The sequence below is a fragment of the Pleuronectes platessa genome, chromosome 16, assembly GCF_947347685.1.
Source record: "Pleuronectes platessa chromosome 16, fPlePla1.1, whole genome shotgun sequence".
In the NCBI taxonomy this organism is placed as follows: Eukaryota; Metazoa; Chordata; class Actinopteri; order Pleuronectiformes; family Pleuronectidae; genus Pleuronectes; species Pleuronectes platessa.
In genome coordinates this window covers 19,463,761-19,482,287 of record NC_070641.1, presented here as the reverse complement: position 1 = coordinate 19,482,287, position 18,527 = coordinate 19,463,761, and the positions used below count along the sequence as shown (strand labels likewise).

General features: G+C 43.9%; 4 protein-coding genes across 8 annotated transcripts; all 4 read left to right on the top strand.

Moving 5' to 3' along the window:
- On the top strand, positions 1-5,424 carry atp6v0ca (ATPase H+ transporting V0 subunit ca). Its single transcript, XM_053442844.1, has 3 exons — positions 1-288; positions 3,336-3,519; positions 4,251-5,424. The coding sequence occupies exons 1-3, from the start codon at positions 213-215 to the stop codon at positions 4,453-4,455; spliced, it is 465 nt and encodes a 154-aa protein (XP_053298819.1). The 5' UTR covers positions 1-212; the 3' UTR covers positions 4,456-5,424.
- Positions 5,425-5,867: 443 nt separating this feature from the next.
- spsb3a (splA/ryanodine receptor domain and SOCS box containing 3a) lies at positions 5,868-11,735 on the top strand. 4 transcript variants are annotated; one of them, XM_053443037.1, is made up of 8 exons: positions 5,868-5,943; positions 6,475-6,706; positions 7,413-7,620; positions 7,963-8,143; positions 8,247-8,434; positions 8,565-8,667; positions 8,749-8,874; positions 9,158-11,735. In XM_053443037.1, the coding sequence occupies exons 3-8, from the start codon at positions 7,495-7,497 to the stop codon at positions 9,547-9,549; spliced, it is 1,116 nt and encodes a 371-aa protein (XP_053299012.1). In that variant the 5' UTR covers positions 5,868-5,943; positions 6,475-6,706; positions 7,413-7,494; the 3' UTR covers positions 9,550-11,735. The 4 variants fall into 4 exon arrangements, with proteins under 4 accessions (XP_053299012.1, XP_053299014.1, XP_053299013.1 ...); XM_053443039.1 differs by having other exon boundaries at positions 5,876-6,706; positions 7,416-7,620; XM_053443038.1 differs by lacking the exons at positions 5,868-5,943; positions 6,475-6,706 and adding an exon at positions 6,760-7,076.
- A 581-nt stretch (positions 11,736-12,316) lies between these two features.
- mrps34 (mitochondrial ribosomal protein S34) lies at positions 12,317-14,193 on the top strand. Its single transcript, XM_053443034.1, has 4 exons — positions 12,317-12,388; positions 12,957-13,320; positions 13,449-13,491; positions 13,681-14,193. The coding sequence occupies exons 2-4, from the start codon at positions 13,003-13,005 to the stop codon at positions 13,977-13,979; spliced, it is 660 nt and encodes a 219-aa protein (XP_053299009.1). The 5' UTR covers positions 12,317-12,388; positions 12,957-13,002; the 3' UTR covers positions 13,980-14,193.
- Positions 14,194-14,764: 571 nt separating this feature from the next.
- Positions 14,765-18,506, top strand: nme3 (NME/NM23 nucleoside diphosphate kinase 3). Of its 2 annotated transcripts, none has more exons than XM_053443035.1 (5): positions 14,765-14,874; positions 16,657-16,787; positions 16,905-17,006; positions 17,244-17,356; positions 17,587-18,506. In XM_053443035.1, exons 1-5 carry the CDS (start codon positions 14,829-14,831, stop codon positions 17,702-17,704), a joined length of 510 nt encoding a protein of 169 aa, XP_053299010.1. In that variant the 5' UTR covers positions 14,765-14,828; the 3' UTR covers positions 17,705-18,506. The 2 variants fall into 2 exon arrangements, with proteins under 2 accessions (XP_053299010.1, XP_053299011.1); XM_053443036.1 differs by lacking the exon at positions 14,765-14,874 and adding an exon at positions 14,893-15,364.
- Positions 18,507-18,527: the final 21 nt, after the last annotated feature.

Here is an 18,527-nt window from a genome sequence, read left to right as displayed (position 1 = left end):
CGGTCATGTGACTTTTTCCGTTTCGCCATTTTCTTCCTGAAGACCCGGTACTGCCTCTGGAAAGAAGCTCCGCCATCGACCCGCTCTCCACGTTCCCCACCTGCCCACAGCCGCCTGCGGGATAGAACCACCGGACCGAGCCCCCTCCTCCAACAAGAAGAAAGTCTGTCCGTGTAGCTGTGTCCGTCGCCCCGCGAGAGAGAAGAGCGAGAATGAGTAGCCAGGAGAGCCCCGAGTACTCGCCTTTCTTCGCCGTGATGGGAGCCACCGCGGCCATGGTGTTCAGCGGTAACTACCCGAGCTCCTTCCCTCCCTCCCCCGGTTCACCCCCTGTCTGTTTGGGCTTAAGTAGCGGGTGACAACCCGCGGGTGCTGTCGGTAGAGAAGCGGGCGGGTTTCGGGAGTCGGCCTGCCCGGTCGGTCGGTCACGGTTCGCACGTACCTGTCAGCGAGGCGGTGGCATGAGGATGAGGAGGGGGGAGGTGTCCGAGCGGCCCACTTTACCTTTTCCTCGCTTGCCTCCTCACCCTTCCTCCCCGGCCTCCTCACCCAACCCCCGGGGTCGAGCTGGAGCCACGTCCGCTGGTGACGCAGAGCCTCGCCGAGGTGGCAGCTGCTCCCTGTAATCTGCCGGCATTTTGTGAAATTTACAGCAAATGCGACCATCCACGGATTGTTAGAGAAGCAGGGTTGATCCTCTTCCTCCTCCTGCTGTACCGTTGCTTCCTATCCGGATCATATGAAGGCCTGGGCCTACACACGTCAGTCTGGTGCATTTTAAAGGGAAAATCCGTCCATTCATTCATGTTGGAGGCAGGGTACATCCAGTGTGTCACATGGCTGCTGAGGGACGGGGGGGTAGAAACCACACACACACAAACACACCCACACACCCACACACACACACAACTGTCTGCATATCCTGGAAGTCACTGATGACTTGATGTTGACAGAAATTCAGTGGATATCGATAATTACCTCGATAAATGTCCCCGTTATTGTTTCCTTGTAAGTTTAAAGATGGATTCTCAGCCCCTGAGTGAAGGTTGTGGGTTTTAAACTTGTTACAAACCTGAGGTCAAGCAATTGTGTCTCGCCTCAGGATACTTGCACCGTTCATCATCAATATATAAATAGACAGGTATTGAGCCTTTGGTTTACTGCTGAACATTTCGGTAGCAGACTGGAGTTCTAACATTAATCTAGAGATGCACCGATACAGATATTTCTCTCCCAATATGCAGAACCTCTGCTCGGGGTTATCAGCAAAACAGAGAAGTGATCCAATACCAGTGCTCTTCTGCTCGAAAATCAAATCCGTTATTTAATGCAACGTAAGTCCAGGTGATGCTGAGGTACCAGGGCCCGGTTGAATGCAACTCAATTTTTAGAATGACCCTGAAAAGACTCTGAATTTAATATCACAGCCTGGCTCACACCCAACTGGATCAGTGTGTCTGTAATTAAACCTCAATACATTTCCCCTTACACTCATCTTTTTTGTATTGCCTATGCCAAAGGTGTCTGTTGCTTCAAAATCCACTTCCCTCTGAGATGGTCCTGCACAGACTTTGTCTATTTGCTCACATTTAGTATAAAGGCTGTAAGAAATAAAAAATAATTTGTCAGTAGTGGTCAAACTGCAATTTACCTCATTAAAGTTATCAGGTTGAGTCTTTCCATTCAAGTTAAATTCAAAATACTGGCGAGTACTAGCTTTTGCTTCTCATTAACACCTAATCGCCTTGTCATTTGATTAGATGCTGATATTCTGTGATGCAGAAATCTGTATAACTTTTCTGCTGCTGACAAAATATTAATAACTAGTATTTTATAAATGTTTGTTATTTAATCAGCGTGGCTGCTGGCACTGAAAATTAATCATATAGGTTTCATATCTATAAAATAAGAGGATGAGGCCTAAATAGTTTCTAATAACATTTATACCAGTAACACAGACTACTATCACACAACCACACCTTGGTAACAGAGTTTAATTTGAGCTTTAGATCAAAATCCACTCGCCCATAATCTCCATGTTTGTTAGTGTAGTGTCATAAATGTTGTTTCCTCACAGTGGAGTCAGTCTAGGATTTCTTAAAGGTTTCAGTTGTACAGAGCGGAGGCCCTGATGTAACCTTTAGGGAAGTAGATAAGGGAAATATGATCCTTCCTTAACATTTCACAAGAAAACTCAGTCAAGCATAAGATATCTGTGTAGAGCTGCAGCTGTGACTGTAGCACCTTTTAAAGACACCAGGGGGAATAGGCAGTGCAGAGGTGACCCGTAGTCCATTGCAAAGAAAAGCAATCAGAAGACAAACCCCTTTTTAATTTGAAGCCAATACAGATCCAAAATATCCTTGTGTTGCCTGATGAGAAGCAGTTAAACTATTAGAGAAAATGCTCGGTTGCTTATTAACACAGTGCTTATTATCCAAAACCCTCGAATGTGTCAACACACCCACGGCAGCAAGTCAGAAGAGATGAAGGCTTAATCGTGTGAATTTTATTTATTTTTATTCTCTCTAGCGGGTCTTCATTGTGCGCCTGTGTTGTGTGTTCAGAGTTTCTCGTTGTCATCGAAGCCCATGAATAATAACCAGTAATTGGCTTTTGCATTTCCATGCTCCCCAGGAAGATTGCATTAATTTCTCCTTCGATGCCGGTCAACTATTACTTTGTGTCAAATGATGACATGAACCAATACAGGGGACAAACAGGGCGTAAACCACCCGATGGGCTCTGTGTGATATGAAAATTAAATACTGTACTTGTCCTGTCCGGAGCGAAACAGAATACTTTCTGTTGCTCGGTCATGGCGTCTCCTCCAGATGTGAAAACTAACACGTTGCACATTTCTAGCCAGAATCTGCGGAGTGGTATTTATAGGATGGAGCCACGGTAATGAGGTGCACATGCTCACACATTCATGAGTCTAAGCTGTCAATCAAGACATTTCACATAATTTTTGTAGCATCGAAGAACGAAATTAAAACCAAACTTAGCAGAAAAATACACACTTGTACATATATCCATGTGAGAAGAGCTGCTTTAAATGACAGAAACCATCTTTGAGAAAACATTATTTTCAAGTATTTTTAATCTTCATTTTGGTCCGTGTCTCTGGATTTATGATCCAGCCACCAGGTGGCGCGCGAGATGCTTTGGCATCACTTTTTGGGGCGCAGGCATGTTGTCCATCTTTATATATAGTTTATCCTGCCCACTTTTCAGTGCTCGTTCTTTTATTGGAATTTCTGGGTTGAGAGAATAACAGCAGTTGAATATTTTGTATTGTTTCACTAACACAAACTCTCCTCTTTCTTACTCAGCATTGGGAGCTGCGTACGGGACAGCGAAGAGTGGCACAGGGATCGCTGCCATGTCGGTGATGCGGCCAGAGCTCATCATGAAGTCCATCATCCCCGTGGTCATGGCGGGTATCATAGCCATCTATGGGCTAGTGGTGGCTGTGCTGATAGCAAACAACATCAACGAGAAGATCACCCTTTACAAGTGAGATGAACCTGCAACCTGCCAGCTCCTTAACTCACAAACATACTAATATAATACATATTTTATCTTTTGAATGTTATGTTATACGAGGGTTTACATGAGGGTGAGACCCCATGAAAGAAAGTAATTATATATATTTGAACCACCATACATTATGTTACTTTCTACCTCAAAACAGCTTTAAACTGTTTCCTCTTTCATTTCCACTCCTCACCCTCAACATCTGTTCTCACTCGATGTGACTTTCATGAGCAGGTTGATTCTCCCGTGACACTTGTGAAACTGAATAGTACCATGAATCTCCGATATTCAGCGAGGAAACTTTTACATTATGAAGAATTCTAAAGAGATGGGTGAATTTTTTGTTCCAGTGACAGCTCTGCTGGTTCAGAACACTGGGGATCATGGGTACAGTCGGATCTCCAGGCTTTGTTTTTTCTCTACATGAAAAAGACTTAATCACTCACAGTGCCCAACAGAATGAATTACCTTGTGCGGCTGCAGGGGGTGCTGTTTCTTTCTAAAACTGACATTGTGCTGATTTAAATTGCTTTTAATTCTTTGCTCTGATTTATATTCGGGTCATCAGATGGATTTGTTGCTACCCCCACCTGAAATCTGTCAGACATCAAACAGTCAGCCTCTCCTGACTTGAACCACTGTTGATAACAAGCTGTATGTTTCAGACAGTATGACCTTGTACACTAACGGAACTTCTCTCTCTCTTACAGGAGTTTCCTGCATCTCGGGGCCGGGCTGAGCGTGGGTCTGAGCGGTTTGGCGGCCGGGTTCGCCATTGGAATCGTGGGCGACGCCGGTGTTCGAGGCACCGCCCAGCAGCCCCGGCTCTTCGTGGGCATGATCTTGATCCTGATCTTCGCTGAGGTGCTGGGGCTTTATGGCCTTATTGTGGCCCTCATCCTATCTACAAAATAAAGTGTCTGCATCAAACACCATCTCATTCATTCCATATCCAAGCAGCAAGAACAAATAGGAGATTTTCACCTACTTCCATTACACCTCGCGGGTCTGACAGGATGGGATGGCAACAAAAACATGTCGGCAGTCGACTTTTGACAGCTCTGTCCTCAGTAGATGTGATCTATCCATATTGTTTAAAGCCATCCAGTTGTGTCAGGTCCTTCGTGAACAGTACGGGCATGAAGATGTATTGGTTGTTGTGGGATGATGTGTGGACAGTCTGCCTGATATGTTGTCTGATCTTAACCTGTACAGTGATCCAGAGTCCCTTCACTTCTGTAAATGTAGTAACCAGTCTGTGCTGTGGGTGTGAGTATAAATGTATACCCCTCTGCCCATTCCCCTCCTTTTTGTTTTTTGTTTTCTGTTGGTGGTTTTGATTGTAATTCTCTGTTTTGAAACTGCTGAAAAAATCGTGCACATTGGTATTTTATTTTTTCATGTTCTTTTTCGGGACCATTTTTGATTCAGGAGCTGTCAAGACATATTTTTTTCACTATTTATGGAAAGCTATGACGATTTTGACTCAATGAAACTGTCTTAATGGAATACTGTTAATATTAAAATACCCTATATACATAAAAATACATATAAATTATCTGTGTATAGTTAGATTAATCGCACTGTGGGTAATTGTTCAAAGTGCTTTGAATTCCTCTGGATGTAGTGTGATTATTAATGGGAGATGTCCACATGTTGACTTGGAGTTTGTTTGTGTGTGTGTGTGTGTGTGTGTGTGAGTATATGAGAATGACTTGAGTGTGTAATGCGTGCAAGTGGATTTATGTTTAATATGACATTCTCAAACACTAGTATCGTTTACTTGTAGTGCTGCTGTCTTCTTTGTTTTTTTTGTTTAAGGTGAGAGGTCACTGTTCAGCCATGCCTGTCAGATTTCCAAATAAAATTCAACCTCCTCCAGAACGTATTTGTCAATTCATTGAATGTCTACCAATGGGATTAGTCGATTTACAGCAACAGCAACCTTCAGACTTCTCACAGTCTTAAGCAGTTAACTCACAATGGAAAAGCGAAAAATCTTTTACATACTTTTGAGATCTGTTTAGTGTTCATCAAATATTTGACTGGATTCTCTTCTCTACATGAAAGATTGTCATAAAAGATGCGGTTTTGTTTTTATAACTTTTCCAAGTCCAAATATGGTGGCAGCATAGAGCTCTCTAGTTTCTTATTCTCTTTGCAGTCAGAGTCTAAATCCACTTCATAGAAACAAATCAGACTATAAATATAATGTTTGGAACTGGTCTCTAATGTCTGAGTCATGTCTCGTGCATGTTTGAATGTTGGCGTGTGACGAGCACACTGGGGCCCACTGGGAGCTGATCTCTGGCGAGGAGGATGCTGCCAACGACTACGCCCCTGGCCACTGCACCATCAGCACAGAGACCAGCAGACCTGGTGCTGGACAGGATCTGCAAACTGGTGAGTCACTCCAGAGCAGCAGGAGTTGATTCATTATGGAGCCTGTGGCGAATTATTGTGCTGATCAAGAAAATGACAACTCTCCCATTGGGGCGTTTACCTTTATACCACAGAGGACAGTAAATCATCATTCGATTCGATTGGGCCTCAAAGAAGTTGCTTCATTTTCTTGGTCTAAGTCAAATATTCAGGATTTGAGAGATCAGAAATGTTTTTTTATTTGAAAAGTTTTGTATGAAGTTTGTGAATAATTCTTGCACTTGTGTTCTCTTGTTTGAAGAACTTTGTGTTATTTTAAAGTGTTGTATATGTGCTTTTACTTGTGTAAAACGTAATGTATGTTTGTGAATAATTCTTGCACTTTTTTATTTGAAAGAATTTGAAAAACTGTATTGGTTCATTTTGAAGTGTTCTATTTGTATTTTTACTTGTGCAAAGTTTGTGACTAACTCTTGCTCTTGTGTTATTTTGAATGAAGAACTTTAGTGTGTTATTTTTACATGTTGTATTTGTGTCTTTACTTGTGCAAAGTAAGAGAAGAACTCTTGCACCTGTGAGCTGTTTCCTAGGAACTTCCTGTGCAGACTGATCCCAGAGCAGCAGCGGGGCTTGTTGTTGGTTTCTCGGGTCTCATGGTAAGTAGGTCACGGGGAAGCGCAGCTCCGCCCGCTGCTGCTTCGTCTGGTCCGGGTAGCGAGCGGCTCCTTCGTGCAGCAGCTTCTCAGCAGTTTGTACCTTCGAGCTGGTTGTGAACAACAAGCAGGTAACGTGAGCGCCATCTTTCTTTTTTATTTATTTATCCAGCGCTCCTAGCAGTAGCATGCTAACGGAAGCTAACTCACTAGCCGCTCTACGCGGGTTGTTGCGCCTTCGAGCTTCCTTTTTCGCGACACAAACCGCGGACACACACCAGTCAGCGACACGCTGCAGGGGACTGGGCCGTGTACACACACTTCGAAACCCGCAGGCTGACATGAACTGTGACGCCTCTGACCTTGTTGGAATCTCGCTAACATGTTAATGCATTCGCTTCAAGATGCTAACGTTAGCCTAGCCTAGCCCAGCTGGACCAACAACAGCTGGTTTGGAAAACATCTGCACGTTAAAGGTTCATTTAAGATTCACAGATGAAGGTAAAGACATGAGAAATGTGTCCAGGCCAAAAACAGTCAAGCGTTTAGGTTGATGTGTGTGTTGCTGTTTTGTGTGGTTTGTTGTTGTTGTTGCACAAACCAGGACACGACATGTCTCATACGACCTCCTGAACTAAGAAGGAAATGTGTAAATTGTGTTCTTCTCTTTAATCACTGGGGAGGAGGGCGGATTTATGCAGTGAATGCATTTATTGATATAGATAATAGTCCTTTTATTGTTTATGTTAAAACAATAAATCAACAAGATGAAGCTCAAGTCCTCAGTTGTCAGTGTCTGTGCCTCTCACACCCTGATGTTGTCATCCTGTCTTCCAGCAGTCGGACTGATGCTGTTCATCCAACATCTGGAATAAACCCGATCTGACTGTCGGGTCCTTCTACAAACTGAGCGGCTGCCATGTCCAGACGAAGCAGGAACAGTCGTGCATGGAGATACGTGTGGGGGGGGATACGGCAGGACGCTGATGCCCGGGCACTCGTGTTGGCCTCTGAAAGCGAGGAATGGGGTTATGGTCGCCTAGAGGTAAAGATCACCGCACTGGAGCAGAACTGAAGAGTCAGACATTGTGTGCGTTTCCATTTCGTTGTCATGTGATGAAACTGAAAGCTTTTAGTTTGTCCATGGCCATTATTAACAGATCTGTGTTTGTTGTTGCTAATGTCTGATGCTTGAAGCTAAACGTTGAGTTGTTTACAAGCTTGGTTTTAGATCTAATAATTTAGGGGAATTCACCATAATGTTTGCCTTTACTTTCAAAATGTGCAGCAAGTGATTTCCATGTTAAAGCCTTAATTCCATTATCAGCTCTGCAATGTTGCTTACAGAGGATTTTGCTATTTCTTTTTCTGCCTACCTGCTCCCAAGTTTAGTGACTCAGACTCTGAGACAGACTTTTCCACAGCGATGGTCCCTCCAGTCCCCAGCGCAGTGCCGGTCACCGGAGAGTCCTACTGTGGCTGCGACTCCCAGGCTGAGACCAGCTACAACCCTCGTCTGCGCGGTTTCCACCAAGTCAAAGACTGCCACTGTGGAGAGGAGGACCAAGGTACAAGATCACCCATTTTAAAACTCAAAGGTTTATTTCAGGCTACACCACCGTATGATCGTACATCACAGTTACCTGGAATGATGACTGTCATTGTTTTTAGAATTTGACTGGGGGTGGGACTCGAACAGCCGGTCGACAGCAACATTACTGAGCTGTGACAATCGCAAAGTGAACTTCCACTCTGAATACAGCTGTGGCACAGCTGCGATCCGCGGCTCCAAGGAGCTGGCTGAGGGACAGCACTTCTGGGAAATCAAGATGACATCTCCAGTGTATGGAACCGACATGGTAAACCTCTGACTTCCTACCACCTTACATTCGCCTGCTTTTGTTTATGTCATGTCATTTTCTCGATAAACAAACGATTGTTTAAAACTAAGGCTTCATGAATTCTTCTTCGTTCCGTCTTTATGAGCAGATGGTTGGCATCGGTACTTGTGATGTCAACCTGGACAAATACAGACACACCTTCTGCAGCCTGTTGGGAAAAGATACAGACAGCTGGGGTCTCTCTTACACAGGTAAGACCAACACAATGCATTGTAATGAGGCAGTGACTGCGCTCAATGGTCACAATATAAGCTAGACATCTTTCTTTACAGGCCTGTTGCATCACAAAGGAGAGAAGATGAACTTTTCAACACGCTTCGGACAGGGCTCCATCATCGGAGTCCACCTGGACACGTGGCACGGCACTCTTACTTTCTTCAAGAATCGAAAGTGCATAGGTTGGTACTGCCACTTTTTAACCCTTTTAATTCAAATCAAGCTGCACCAAATTTCACACGCTCATGGATATCAGTTCCCTGGCTTTGTTTGGGAAGCACACTGATGTGCCTAAAAGAGCTGGAGAGTATTTTCCTGCACAGCTTTCACGTCCCACATAGAACTGGATGACCTTTCAGACACAATGGAGGTGTCTATGTATTTAGTGAGGAGTCGGAGGAGTATTGGCGTTGGAACAAGATATTAATCCTGATAATACATTTTCTGTCACCCTTCTTGGTCCAGGTGTTGCGGCCACAGAGCTCCAAAATAAGAGGTTTTATCCGATGGCGTGCTCCACAGCAGCCAAAAGCAGCATGAAGGTGATCAGGTCCTGCTCCGCCCCGACCTCCCTGCTCTACCTTTGCTGCGCGCGCCTCCGCCAGCTGCTGCCAGACTGTATAGACAACCTGGACGTGTTGCCCCTGCCCCCGGGCCTCCGTCAGTTGCTCCACAATAAACTTGGCTGGGTGCTCAGTCTCAACAGCGGCGCCGTAGAAGAGACCCCCGATGAGCCCGAGTGCTCCTCGCAATTGTCTGTCCTTCCCTTGGCTGGACCGTCCTCCTCGGAGAGCGACTCGGAGGGTTGCACGTCCGACCCCGAAGCCTGTCAGAGGAAAAGATGCCGCTGGACATGACTGGGCGGCTCGAGTCCTACCTCCTCTTAAACACTGGCAGAGGTTACAGTCCTACGCTATCTGATCTAGTGTTACTTACCTGCCTCGAGCTTAGCGTGGTGGTGCAGAGAATCACCAGGCTCGGTGGAGCAGAGGGAGCTGTGTGTGGGCGGTGGATGTAGTTCTGCCTGCACGTTTTAATACTGTGATCTTCTCTCATGCCATTCACATGTCTTCATGCTCTTCATGCACTCAGTATCCAACACCAGCTTCAGTAATGCGTGAAAAGATGTGCTGTTGTTGTGTTAACTAACTTAATGTGTTGCCATTCATCAGTGGCGAGGAGCGACATTGTGTAGGAGTGGTTACGGTGAGAACTGTACAACGTGACACTGAAGCAAGATGAATCCAGAGTTTTGGTCGTCATCTTTATATATTTGCAAGAAGGGGGGGGGGGGGGGGGTGAAAAAATGACAAAAGTAAAAGTATTTTCTATGTTTTTATCCTGAATGCAAAAATATTATATTATTCGCTGTCCATGCATTATCACAGTTGTCTGTTGCTTGTTTCACTAGCATCTGCAATTTCTACTTTTCCAAAGTGAGATCAGTTGATTTCTAACTTGCAGGTCACGGCTGTGACTCTAAAACTGCAACTGTCAAAAAGAAAAAACTAAAGAAAGTATAAGAGGAGGTGGAGAGAACGCGAGTGCACTTTGAAGCTTTAAGTCAACAATTAAATGATTGTTTTCTTTCGGTCTCTTGATCACCAAACAACTGAAGCACATCTAATCGCTCATCACATTAATGGGAAAAAAAAAACAGTTTAACTTAAATATTTAATACATTCAAATCTCCCTTTGAAAAGTCCTGCTTGTAGTTTGAAGAAACTATGAATTTCCACTTTTCTGCAAAATGTAAGCAGTATACATTATACATTGTCTCGTGTGTGTCAGTGAAATGAGACCACCGCACCTTTCATGTAACTTTATCGCTGTTACATCTTACTGTTATTTTAGAACTTTTTAAGGGTAGTTTATTTGTTTGAGTTTATGAGCAGTTTTTAGCGTTTAACGTTTTTATGCAATTGTTCTTTTGTTTTGTTTTTACCAAAGGCCTTCTTCGATCTCTGTCCTTAACAACTGCTCTTGATTCACTGAATTAGAATTGAATGCTACTGTCATCACTTCAGTATCGTACACTCAGCCCCTCCTGGCCTGAAACGTGACTGTAGAAAGGGGTTAGGGGAACATCTGCTGTGCTCAGCTTGAATTTGATTACCATGGATTTCAATTATTACAAACTTTCAGTGCATAAACTTATGTCACGGCTTCTGCAGAGAAAATAATTCTCAGCTCTTTTCTTTAGATCTTTTTGTGTATTCCTAAAAGTTCTATGTGGCTCAAAACACAGTTTAAATATTGTGCTAGTGTCTGGTAACAATCATAACTTATTGAAGCATAACCGCAACAGACAGACTGTCACCTGAGGGATCTGCAACATTTCTCTTGAGGTCTTTGAAAACATTTTTGAGCGGTTTCAAAAGGTCAATTTTAGTCTGAATTGATATTAAATTAGTGACATGGGTCAGATATAAACTATAGTTTTTCTATTAGAGTACCCAACTATAACAATATCAGTATAATAATAGTGTTTGAGTAGAGGTTGAGGCTACACAGTTTGTAGACTGCCGCCTCAGTCTCTGATCAGTTTATTTAGCCTAAGTAGATGCACACAAACTTTTATGGTACTATGCAATTATCTTCTGTGATGAGGGTTTCCTGGAGGAACGGGTGTATCTGGGTGCCATCCCTGAGACACTGGCACAGCAGCAGCAGTGACGTGACAGAGGACCACACTTAACGGCCATGAGTAGTGTTACATTCCAGTTGTGCAATGAGTTAGTCAGAAATCCCTCTTTGTAGATCCAGTGATGTAACCACACACTGGTTAGTTGTAGTCCAGCAGCTGATTTTTTTTTTTTTTTAAATTTAAACTGTTATTTTTCTTCACATCAATGCATCCAAGCACTTTTTCTAACTGTTGTAATGTAAATAAGAAAATTCTAAGTGTCTCTTCTATAATGTGTCATATTAACAATACTGTATGTGAAGGACTTTACTGGCCTTTTCCTGTATAACCCCGATCAGCATGATTTCAGCTGAAAATAAAATGAATGCTTAATAAACATATGCAGAAAGGACTTAATTAGATCGACTGCAGCTTTGTTGACTCCAGATCCTAAACTATTGAAAACAAGAGGTGGGGTTCTACTCTATGGAATCCAAAAAGAGCAGAGTGAAAATAAATCCAATGTAACCTAACTTTAAATACATTCTATTCAATATAATCATCACATAAATTGATGCAATAATTCACAAAGAAGAAGCTCAATAGTCGAAAAGAGCTATTTGCATTTCCTACAATCTTATCGAAAATGTCGCAATTCTTTTTTGATTTTTTACAACTAATTCTAAGTAAAGTGTGGCTGTTAAATAAATACATTTCTTAATTATTTTGATCTTCATCAGTTCAATTATTATGAAGAGATGATTGAAGATGCTTCCATTGACCAATCAGCATCAAAACAAGAAACAATTCAAGAGCCCTTTTCACATGATACATTATTTGGAGCATACGTTATGAATTCTTATTGAGAGTTTCCCCACAAAATATATGATATAATATAATCTACTATAATAATCAATATTTTGTCTGATAACACTTAAATTAAATGCTCTCTAAATTCCCTCCTGCGGAACAAAAGTACGACACCGGTTCACACGGAACAGTTTCGCGTGCGGACCGCAGAGCGGAGCAGCACTGCTGAGGTCAAGTCCCACTCACACACAGACCTTCAGGTATTTCAGCTTTAAGTGGTTATTTAAAAGTATCGATAGTTCAGCGACAGTTCGTCAAACTCGATCTTTTGTCCTCAGTGTATGACGCGTCTCTCTAAGTTGTTTTTAGCCTCTAACAGCAGCTAACGGCTAGCTCAGGTTAGCTTCGGTACAGCAGGGCTGTCAGTGTGTTCGTGCTCAGGCTGAGCAATAATCAATATCAGTATTTATCGGAATATCACTTATTAGTAGCAATATAAGAAATCAAATATTTATATAACGATCCAATATAATACATAATGCATCAGATTTAATCACATAATGGATCGATCACAGTTGTGTCAAATGTTTTTATTTATATTATGAACATTGATCTATTGTTCGGCCGTTCGTCACTCTGCTCATTAAGAACCTTTTAAACCTCAACCTTCACTCAGGAGCTAAAATCAGTCTTAAAAGTTAAAACAACAACGATGCGACATTTATCATGATGATGGACTCGAATATTGTGGGAGTTTGTTTCCTCTGTTACCAGCAGGGAGAAGATCTAGCAGTTCACATGTAACTAAATGAAATTCCTCTCTTGCAGGACACACGTCGGGCTCGTGGAGGAGCAGGTTTAACGCCACACAGTCATGGTGAAGAAAAAGCAACTCCGGCTCATCGCCGAAATGGCTCGGAAGATCCGGGCGTACAGAGAGCTCAAGTCCCGGCCGCGGGACTCCCAGAAGTACGCCCTGGACTACGAGACGATGAAGCGTCCTCTCACGGGGAAGATGCTGCCCGTGCTGGCTTGGGCAGATGTCCGAAAGGAGAGCCGCCTCTTCTCCTTGCTTGCGTCCATGAGGATGTTCGGAGTCGGGCGCCTCTTCACCCGGAAGTCCTGGTTGGAGGACCACACTGAGCCAAGCTACTGGCAGATCACCAAGGTCAAGGTGGACTACACTGCTGAGGTGAGAGCTGGACACATCCACTCACTGTTACAGACTGTAACCTCTGCATATTGTTATGGAAATACATGTAGAAAAGCGACAATGATATGTCCCGTAATCACGTACAACTGGTTTCTTGTGGTTTGTAGAACATGGATCATGGAAAGGCGTGGGGGATCCTCACCACCAAAGGTAAGACTGGACCCTATCACTATCAGGTGATGATCAAAATCCCAGTTGGAGAGGGCGATTACCAAAATTACACGGGATGCAATGATTCTTTAACCGAGAGTTCTCACCCAGAAGTCTTAAATTGGTGCACATAAAATAAGAAACAATAAGTGATCTATCTCTAACTTTGTTGTGATTTGTGCTCGGCAGGGAAACAGGAGAGCGAGGTCAAGGAGGTGGACAAGGTGATGTACCACGACTGGCGCCTGATTCCCAAACACGAAGAGCAGCAGTTCACAGACTTTGAGCCGCTCCCTGAGCCGCCGGTGCGCTACGTCCCCTACCCCCCCCTGCTCCGCGCCATGCTGCTGGCCCAGCACAAGAAAGCAACAGGCCGCGTGCTGACAGAAGAGCCCATCTTACCTCTGAAGAGGGATGTCCGGCTCAACAAAGACTATTTCCGCAGTCAGGAGCAAGCGAGGCAGAGCAAAGAGGGGACCGCGGTGTGATTCTCCTGCTCGACTGTGGTTCACTAATCTTGGACATTTTGGACCAAATCAGTGTTGACAGACGCGTTGAAATCCTTCTGGCCAAGAACACTGGAAGCCTTCAGGGCAAAGTCCTGATAAGTCCTGGACTCAAACAAATGTCATCTGCAGCAGGGTTTCTCTGTGTGTCATGTGTATGTGTGAGATGTGTTAATAAATCTGAGGTAAAATAAAATGCAGTATCTTATGATTGAATCATATACCCATCTCAACCTTGTAGCAGTAAGGCTATGCCTCGGCTTCACTTTTGAGGAGCTGTCATGTCGTCCATCTTTGAACATATGCTGCGTACCAATACACCTCAGAGCTCAGAATTACAAACTCCCCCCCCCCCACACACTCAAATCGGAGGAACCTCACGATCTCCGACTTCCAAAGATGGCGATGCCGTGTATCAGCAGTAGTGAAAGATGTATTTTTTACTGTCATTAAATGGGTTTAACGGGTTTTACAAAAAATGGCTCGCTGGATAACGTAAACATTCCTGTGCAATTGATATACTATCAACTCAGGTTATGTATTATTATTACTATTAATAACACTAATATAATAATTTGCTTTTTATTTTTATTATTATAAGTACTTCTCGTGTTAGCAAGTAAACAACCCTGACTTAATTTGTCTCACTGTATAAAATGATATTCATTTCATTTCATCACGTCAACTTTGGTCGCTTTACGGCGGTGAGGGAGCTTCCTCAGCTCGGATGTGATTGGCTGCACGTTCCATAGCAACGTAAGCGTCTACGTCCCCCTCGTCCACTTCCGCCTCAAGCAGCGTGTGTCTGTGCTGCTCCGTCCATCCACCGACATGATCTGTCTGTTTCTGTCCGTGCTCGCTCACGTCTTCCAGTCAGGTGGGTGGTGTCTTCATGTCGGTCGCGGTTCTTCGGTTGTCTCGGCGGATCATGAGCTCGCAGTGCCCAAAGAGGGAGAGCCACTCCTCGGCTAGCTGCTGCTCCAGAGAGGGAGCGACCATGGAGGCAGGAGAACCTTCAAGAACTTTAACTAACAGTGACTAATGTGTGTTTAACACGAGTGGAGTCGATCATGAGTGAGACACGTGACTAACAACACGCAGACTGCAGGGACAGACGTGTTAGCATTAGCATGCGGCTCCACTGACACACCGGCGAGATGCTAATCCACTAGCTCTGCGGTCCATGGTTTTCTCCTCGCAGGGAAGAGAGATGATTCATCGGCTTATTAATAGGTCCGGTTGGGAACGGTGGGATCTGATTGGCTGCTGCGGGAGGAGCTCTGCAATGGGGCCGAAAAAAAGGTCACAGGGAAATCTGAGGGAGGCTGAAGATCTGGTGGTTAAACGTCCACGGATTGAAGGATCTGGTGAGACACACCAAGCGGAACTAAAGTGGAGCCTTCAGGGCGTGAGAGGTTCCTTCAGAGTGTGAGAGGTTCCTTCAGAGTGTGAGAGGTTCCTTCAGGGTGTGAGAGGTTCCTTCAGGGTGTGAGAGGTTCCTTCAGAGTGTTAGAGGTTCCTTCAGGGCGTGAGAGGTTCCTTCAGAGTGTGAGAGGTTCCTTCAGAGTGTGAGAGGTTCCTTCAGGGCGTGAGAGGTTCCTTCAGAGTGTGAGAGGTTCCTTCAGGGTGTGATCGGTTCCTTCAGGGTGTGAGGGGTTCCTTCAGAGTGTTAGACGTTCATTCAGGGTGTGATGGGTTCTTTCAGAGTGTGAGAGGTTCCTTCAGGGTGTGATGGGTTCCTTCAGAGTGTTAGAGGTTCCTTCAGGGTGTGATCGGTTCCTTCAGGGTGTGAGGGGTTCCTTCAGGGTGTGAAGGGTTCCTTCAGAGTGTTAGAGGTTCCTTCAGAGTGTTAGACGTTCATTCAGGGTGTGATCGGTTCCTTCAGAGTGTTAGAGGTTCCTTTGGGGTGTGAAGGGTTCCTTCAGAGTGTTAGAGGTGCCTTCAGGGTGTGAAGGGTTCCTTCAGAGTGTTAGACGTTCATTCAGGGTGTGATCGGTTCCTTCAGAGTGTTAGACGTTCATTCAGGGTGTGATCGGTTCCTTCAGAGTGTTAGAGGTTCCTTCGGGGTGTGAAGGGTTCCTTCAAAGTGTTAGAGGTTCTTTCAGAGTTTGAGGGGTTCCTTTAGAGTGTTAATAGTCCCTTAAGTGTTTGAGAGGTTCCTTCAGAAAGTGAGGTTTCTTCAGGGTGTGAGAGGTTCCTTCAACTTGGGAGTTGTTCCTTCAGATTGTTAGAGGTTCATTCAGGGTGTGGGAGTTGTTCATTCAGGGCATGAGAGGTTCCTTCAGGTGGTACAGACTATTCTGCAGCCAGAGTCAGGATATATTACAAGTCTGTGAGAAGCATTTACTAATCTAACAATTGGCTCAAAACTCAGATACGACAACACAAGCTCTGCAGATGCATGTAGTTGAAACCTGTGTGAGCTCTGCTGCATGTGGAGGTTTGAAAGTTAACTGTGTGTGACACCTGCTTCTTCCTCACTACCTCCTGCGTTAGTGATGGAGATGTTTAAGTCCATTATACAAGTTACTTCATTAAATGCACTGGTTTTGGATCTGGTACTTGGTCTTGTGTGTGCTGTGGTTGGACATTTCAATTAAAACACTACACAGGTTTGAGTTTCTTGTTTTCATATTATCCAAATGATAACTGGTTCTAGCGTGGACTGGGGTGAACGAGCGAACCTTCATCGCTGTGAAACCCGATGGCGTGCAGCGGAAGCTGGTCGGCGAAATCGTGCGGCGTTTTGAGAAGAAAGGCTTCAAGCTGGTGGGCCTCAAGTTGATGCAGGTGAGCTGGATGTTGGTCTTTCAGTTCCCTAAAAAAAACACTCTAAATTGTTGAATCCCTTAAAAACTACCGTGCACACTAAGTTTGTTTCTGAGTTGTGTGTGTTTGACCGATCAGGCGTCTGAGGAGCTCCTCAGGGAACATTACTCGGAGCTGCGGAGCAAACCCTTCTTCAGAGCACTGATCGCCTACATGGGCTCAGGACCAGTCGTTGCAATGGTGAGACTCTTCAGCTCGTTTTCTCCACGTACACATGTCCTCTGGATTCACAAGGGGTTTTATCCTGGTTCATTTATTTAGCATTGAGGTTTTAATTGATACCACAGCAGTTCCTAGAAGGAAGATGTAACGAGGCAGAGATTTGTGACCCACAATGTTGTGTAAAGGGTGTGGTGCCACCGCTGCTTTGTGACGTCACCCTTTGTGCTCAGGTCGTGTGCGTCTCTGTTTGTTCAGGTGTGGCAGGGTCTGGACGTGGCGAAGACCGCCCGTAAGATGTTGGGAGAGACCAACCCCGCGGACTCGCTGCCAGGAACCATCCGAGGAGACTACTGCGTGGAAGTGGGCAGGTCAGATCCAAGATGACTCATTTCTCCCTTGAGGGGAAAAAACGAGAATCGTATTTTTATGCTGCAGTCACAATTGACTGTTTGCATCCATGACAATGTGCACATCATACAACTAAATGAAAGAACATTAAATAAAAGATAACATTATGTTTAATAACATCTATTTTTGTGTGTGTGTGTGTCTGTTTGTCCTGTTTGTGTGATTGTGTGTGTCCTGTTTGTGTTGACAGGAACGTGATCCACGGCAGCGACTCTGTGGAGAGCGCCCAGAGGGAAATTGCTCTGTGGTTTCGTCAGAACGAGCTTCACTGCTGGGAAGACAACTGCAACCACTGGATCTACAGCTGATCTCTGAAATCCACTGTATGTGAACCGTCCTGTTGGTCAACCAGTGTTTTTTTCTTTTGTTTTTTCTTTTTGTTAAGTCTCAGTACAAGAAGGATCACATTGTATTAGAGGATGATTTTGGCTTTAGTAGCTCGTAACTACAGGAGAGATGCTGCGTCATCGCTGCCTTTCTGAATCTCTCGCTGTTTTGTTCCCCCCCCACATTCATTTAAAAATAGAATCTATATAAAGTGTATTTGAAATGATTCTTCAAAGCAAAAGTGCCCTAAATGACCAAAAACGTGATTGTTACAGTTTTCAGTGTAGATTATGATGAGTGGAGGACACTAGCTCAGAAAGGTTTTTAAAGCAATAAGCTTGTTGCAATAAATGTTCACGAATTGTAACAATTGATCCCAAAGGTCTCAGGTGAAGTTACAGGAAACATCCAATCACAGCTCGGTTTGTTTTGATTCTTTGTATTTAAGGTGAAAAATCCCAAAACGTTGAAAGTAATAATAAACGTTAAATTATTGCACATTCACAATTTCTCAGTTTCCTGTAACTTCTAAATTCAATTTCTGTAAGAATATAAAAACAGTCCGATCACTCTAAAAGAAACTTGAATACAGTCGTTGATAAAGCTTTTAAAATATGATGTATAAATTGTTTTGTTTATGACGCTGAATGAAGTTTGCGAATATCTTTTTATAAAACATGTCATTTTTCCATCATGTCACATTCATGCTTTTTTAAAACACTATAATGATGCTCAGTGGATTGTATTGGACATGTTAAAGGAAATAAATCTAAATTAAAAAAAGCCAAGTTTCAGTGTTTTGTA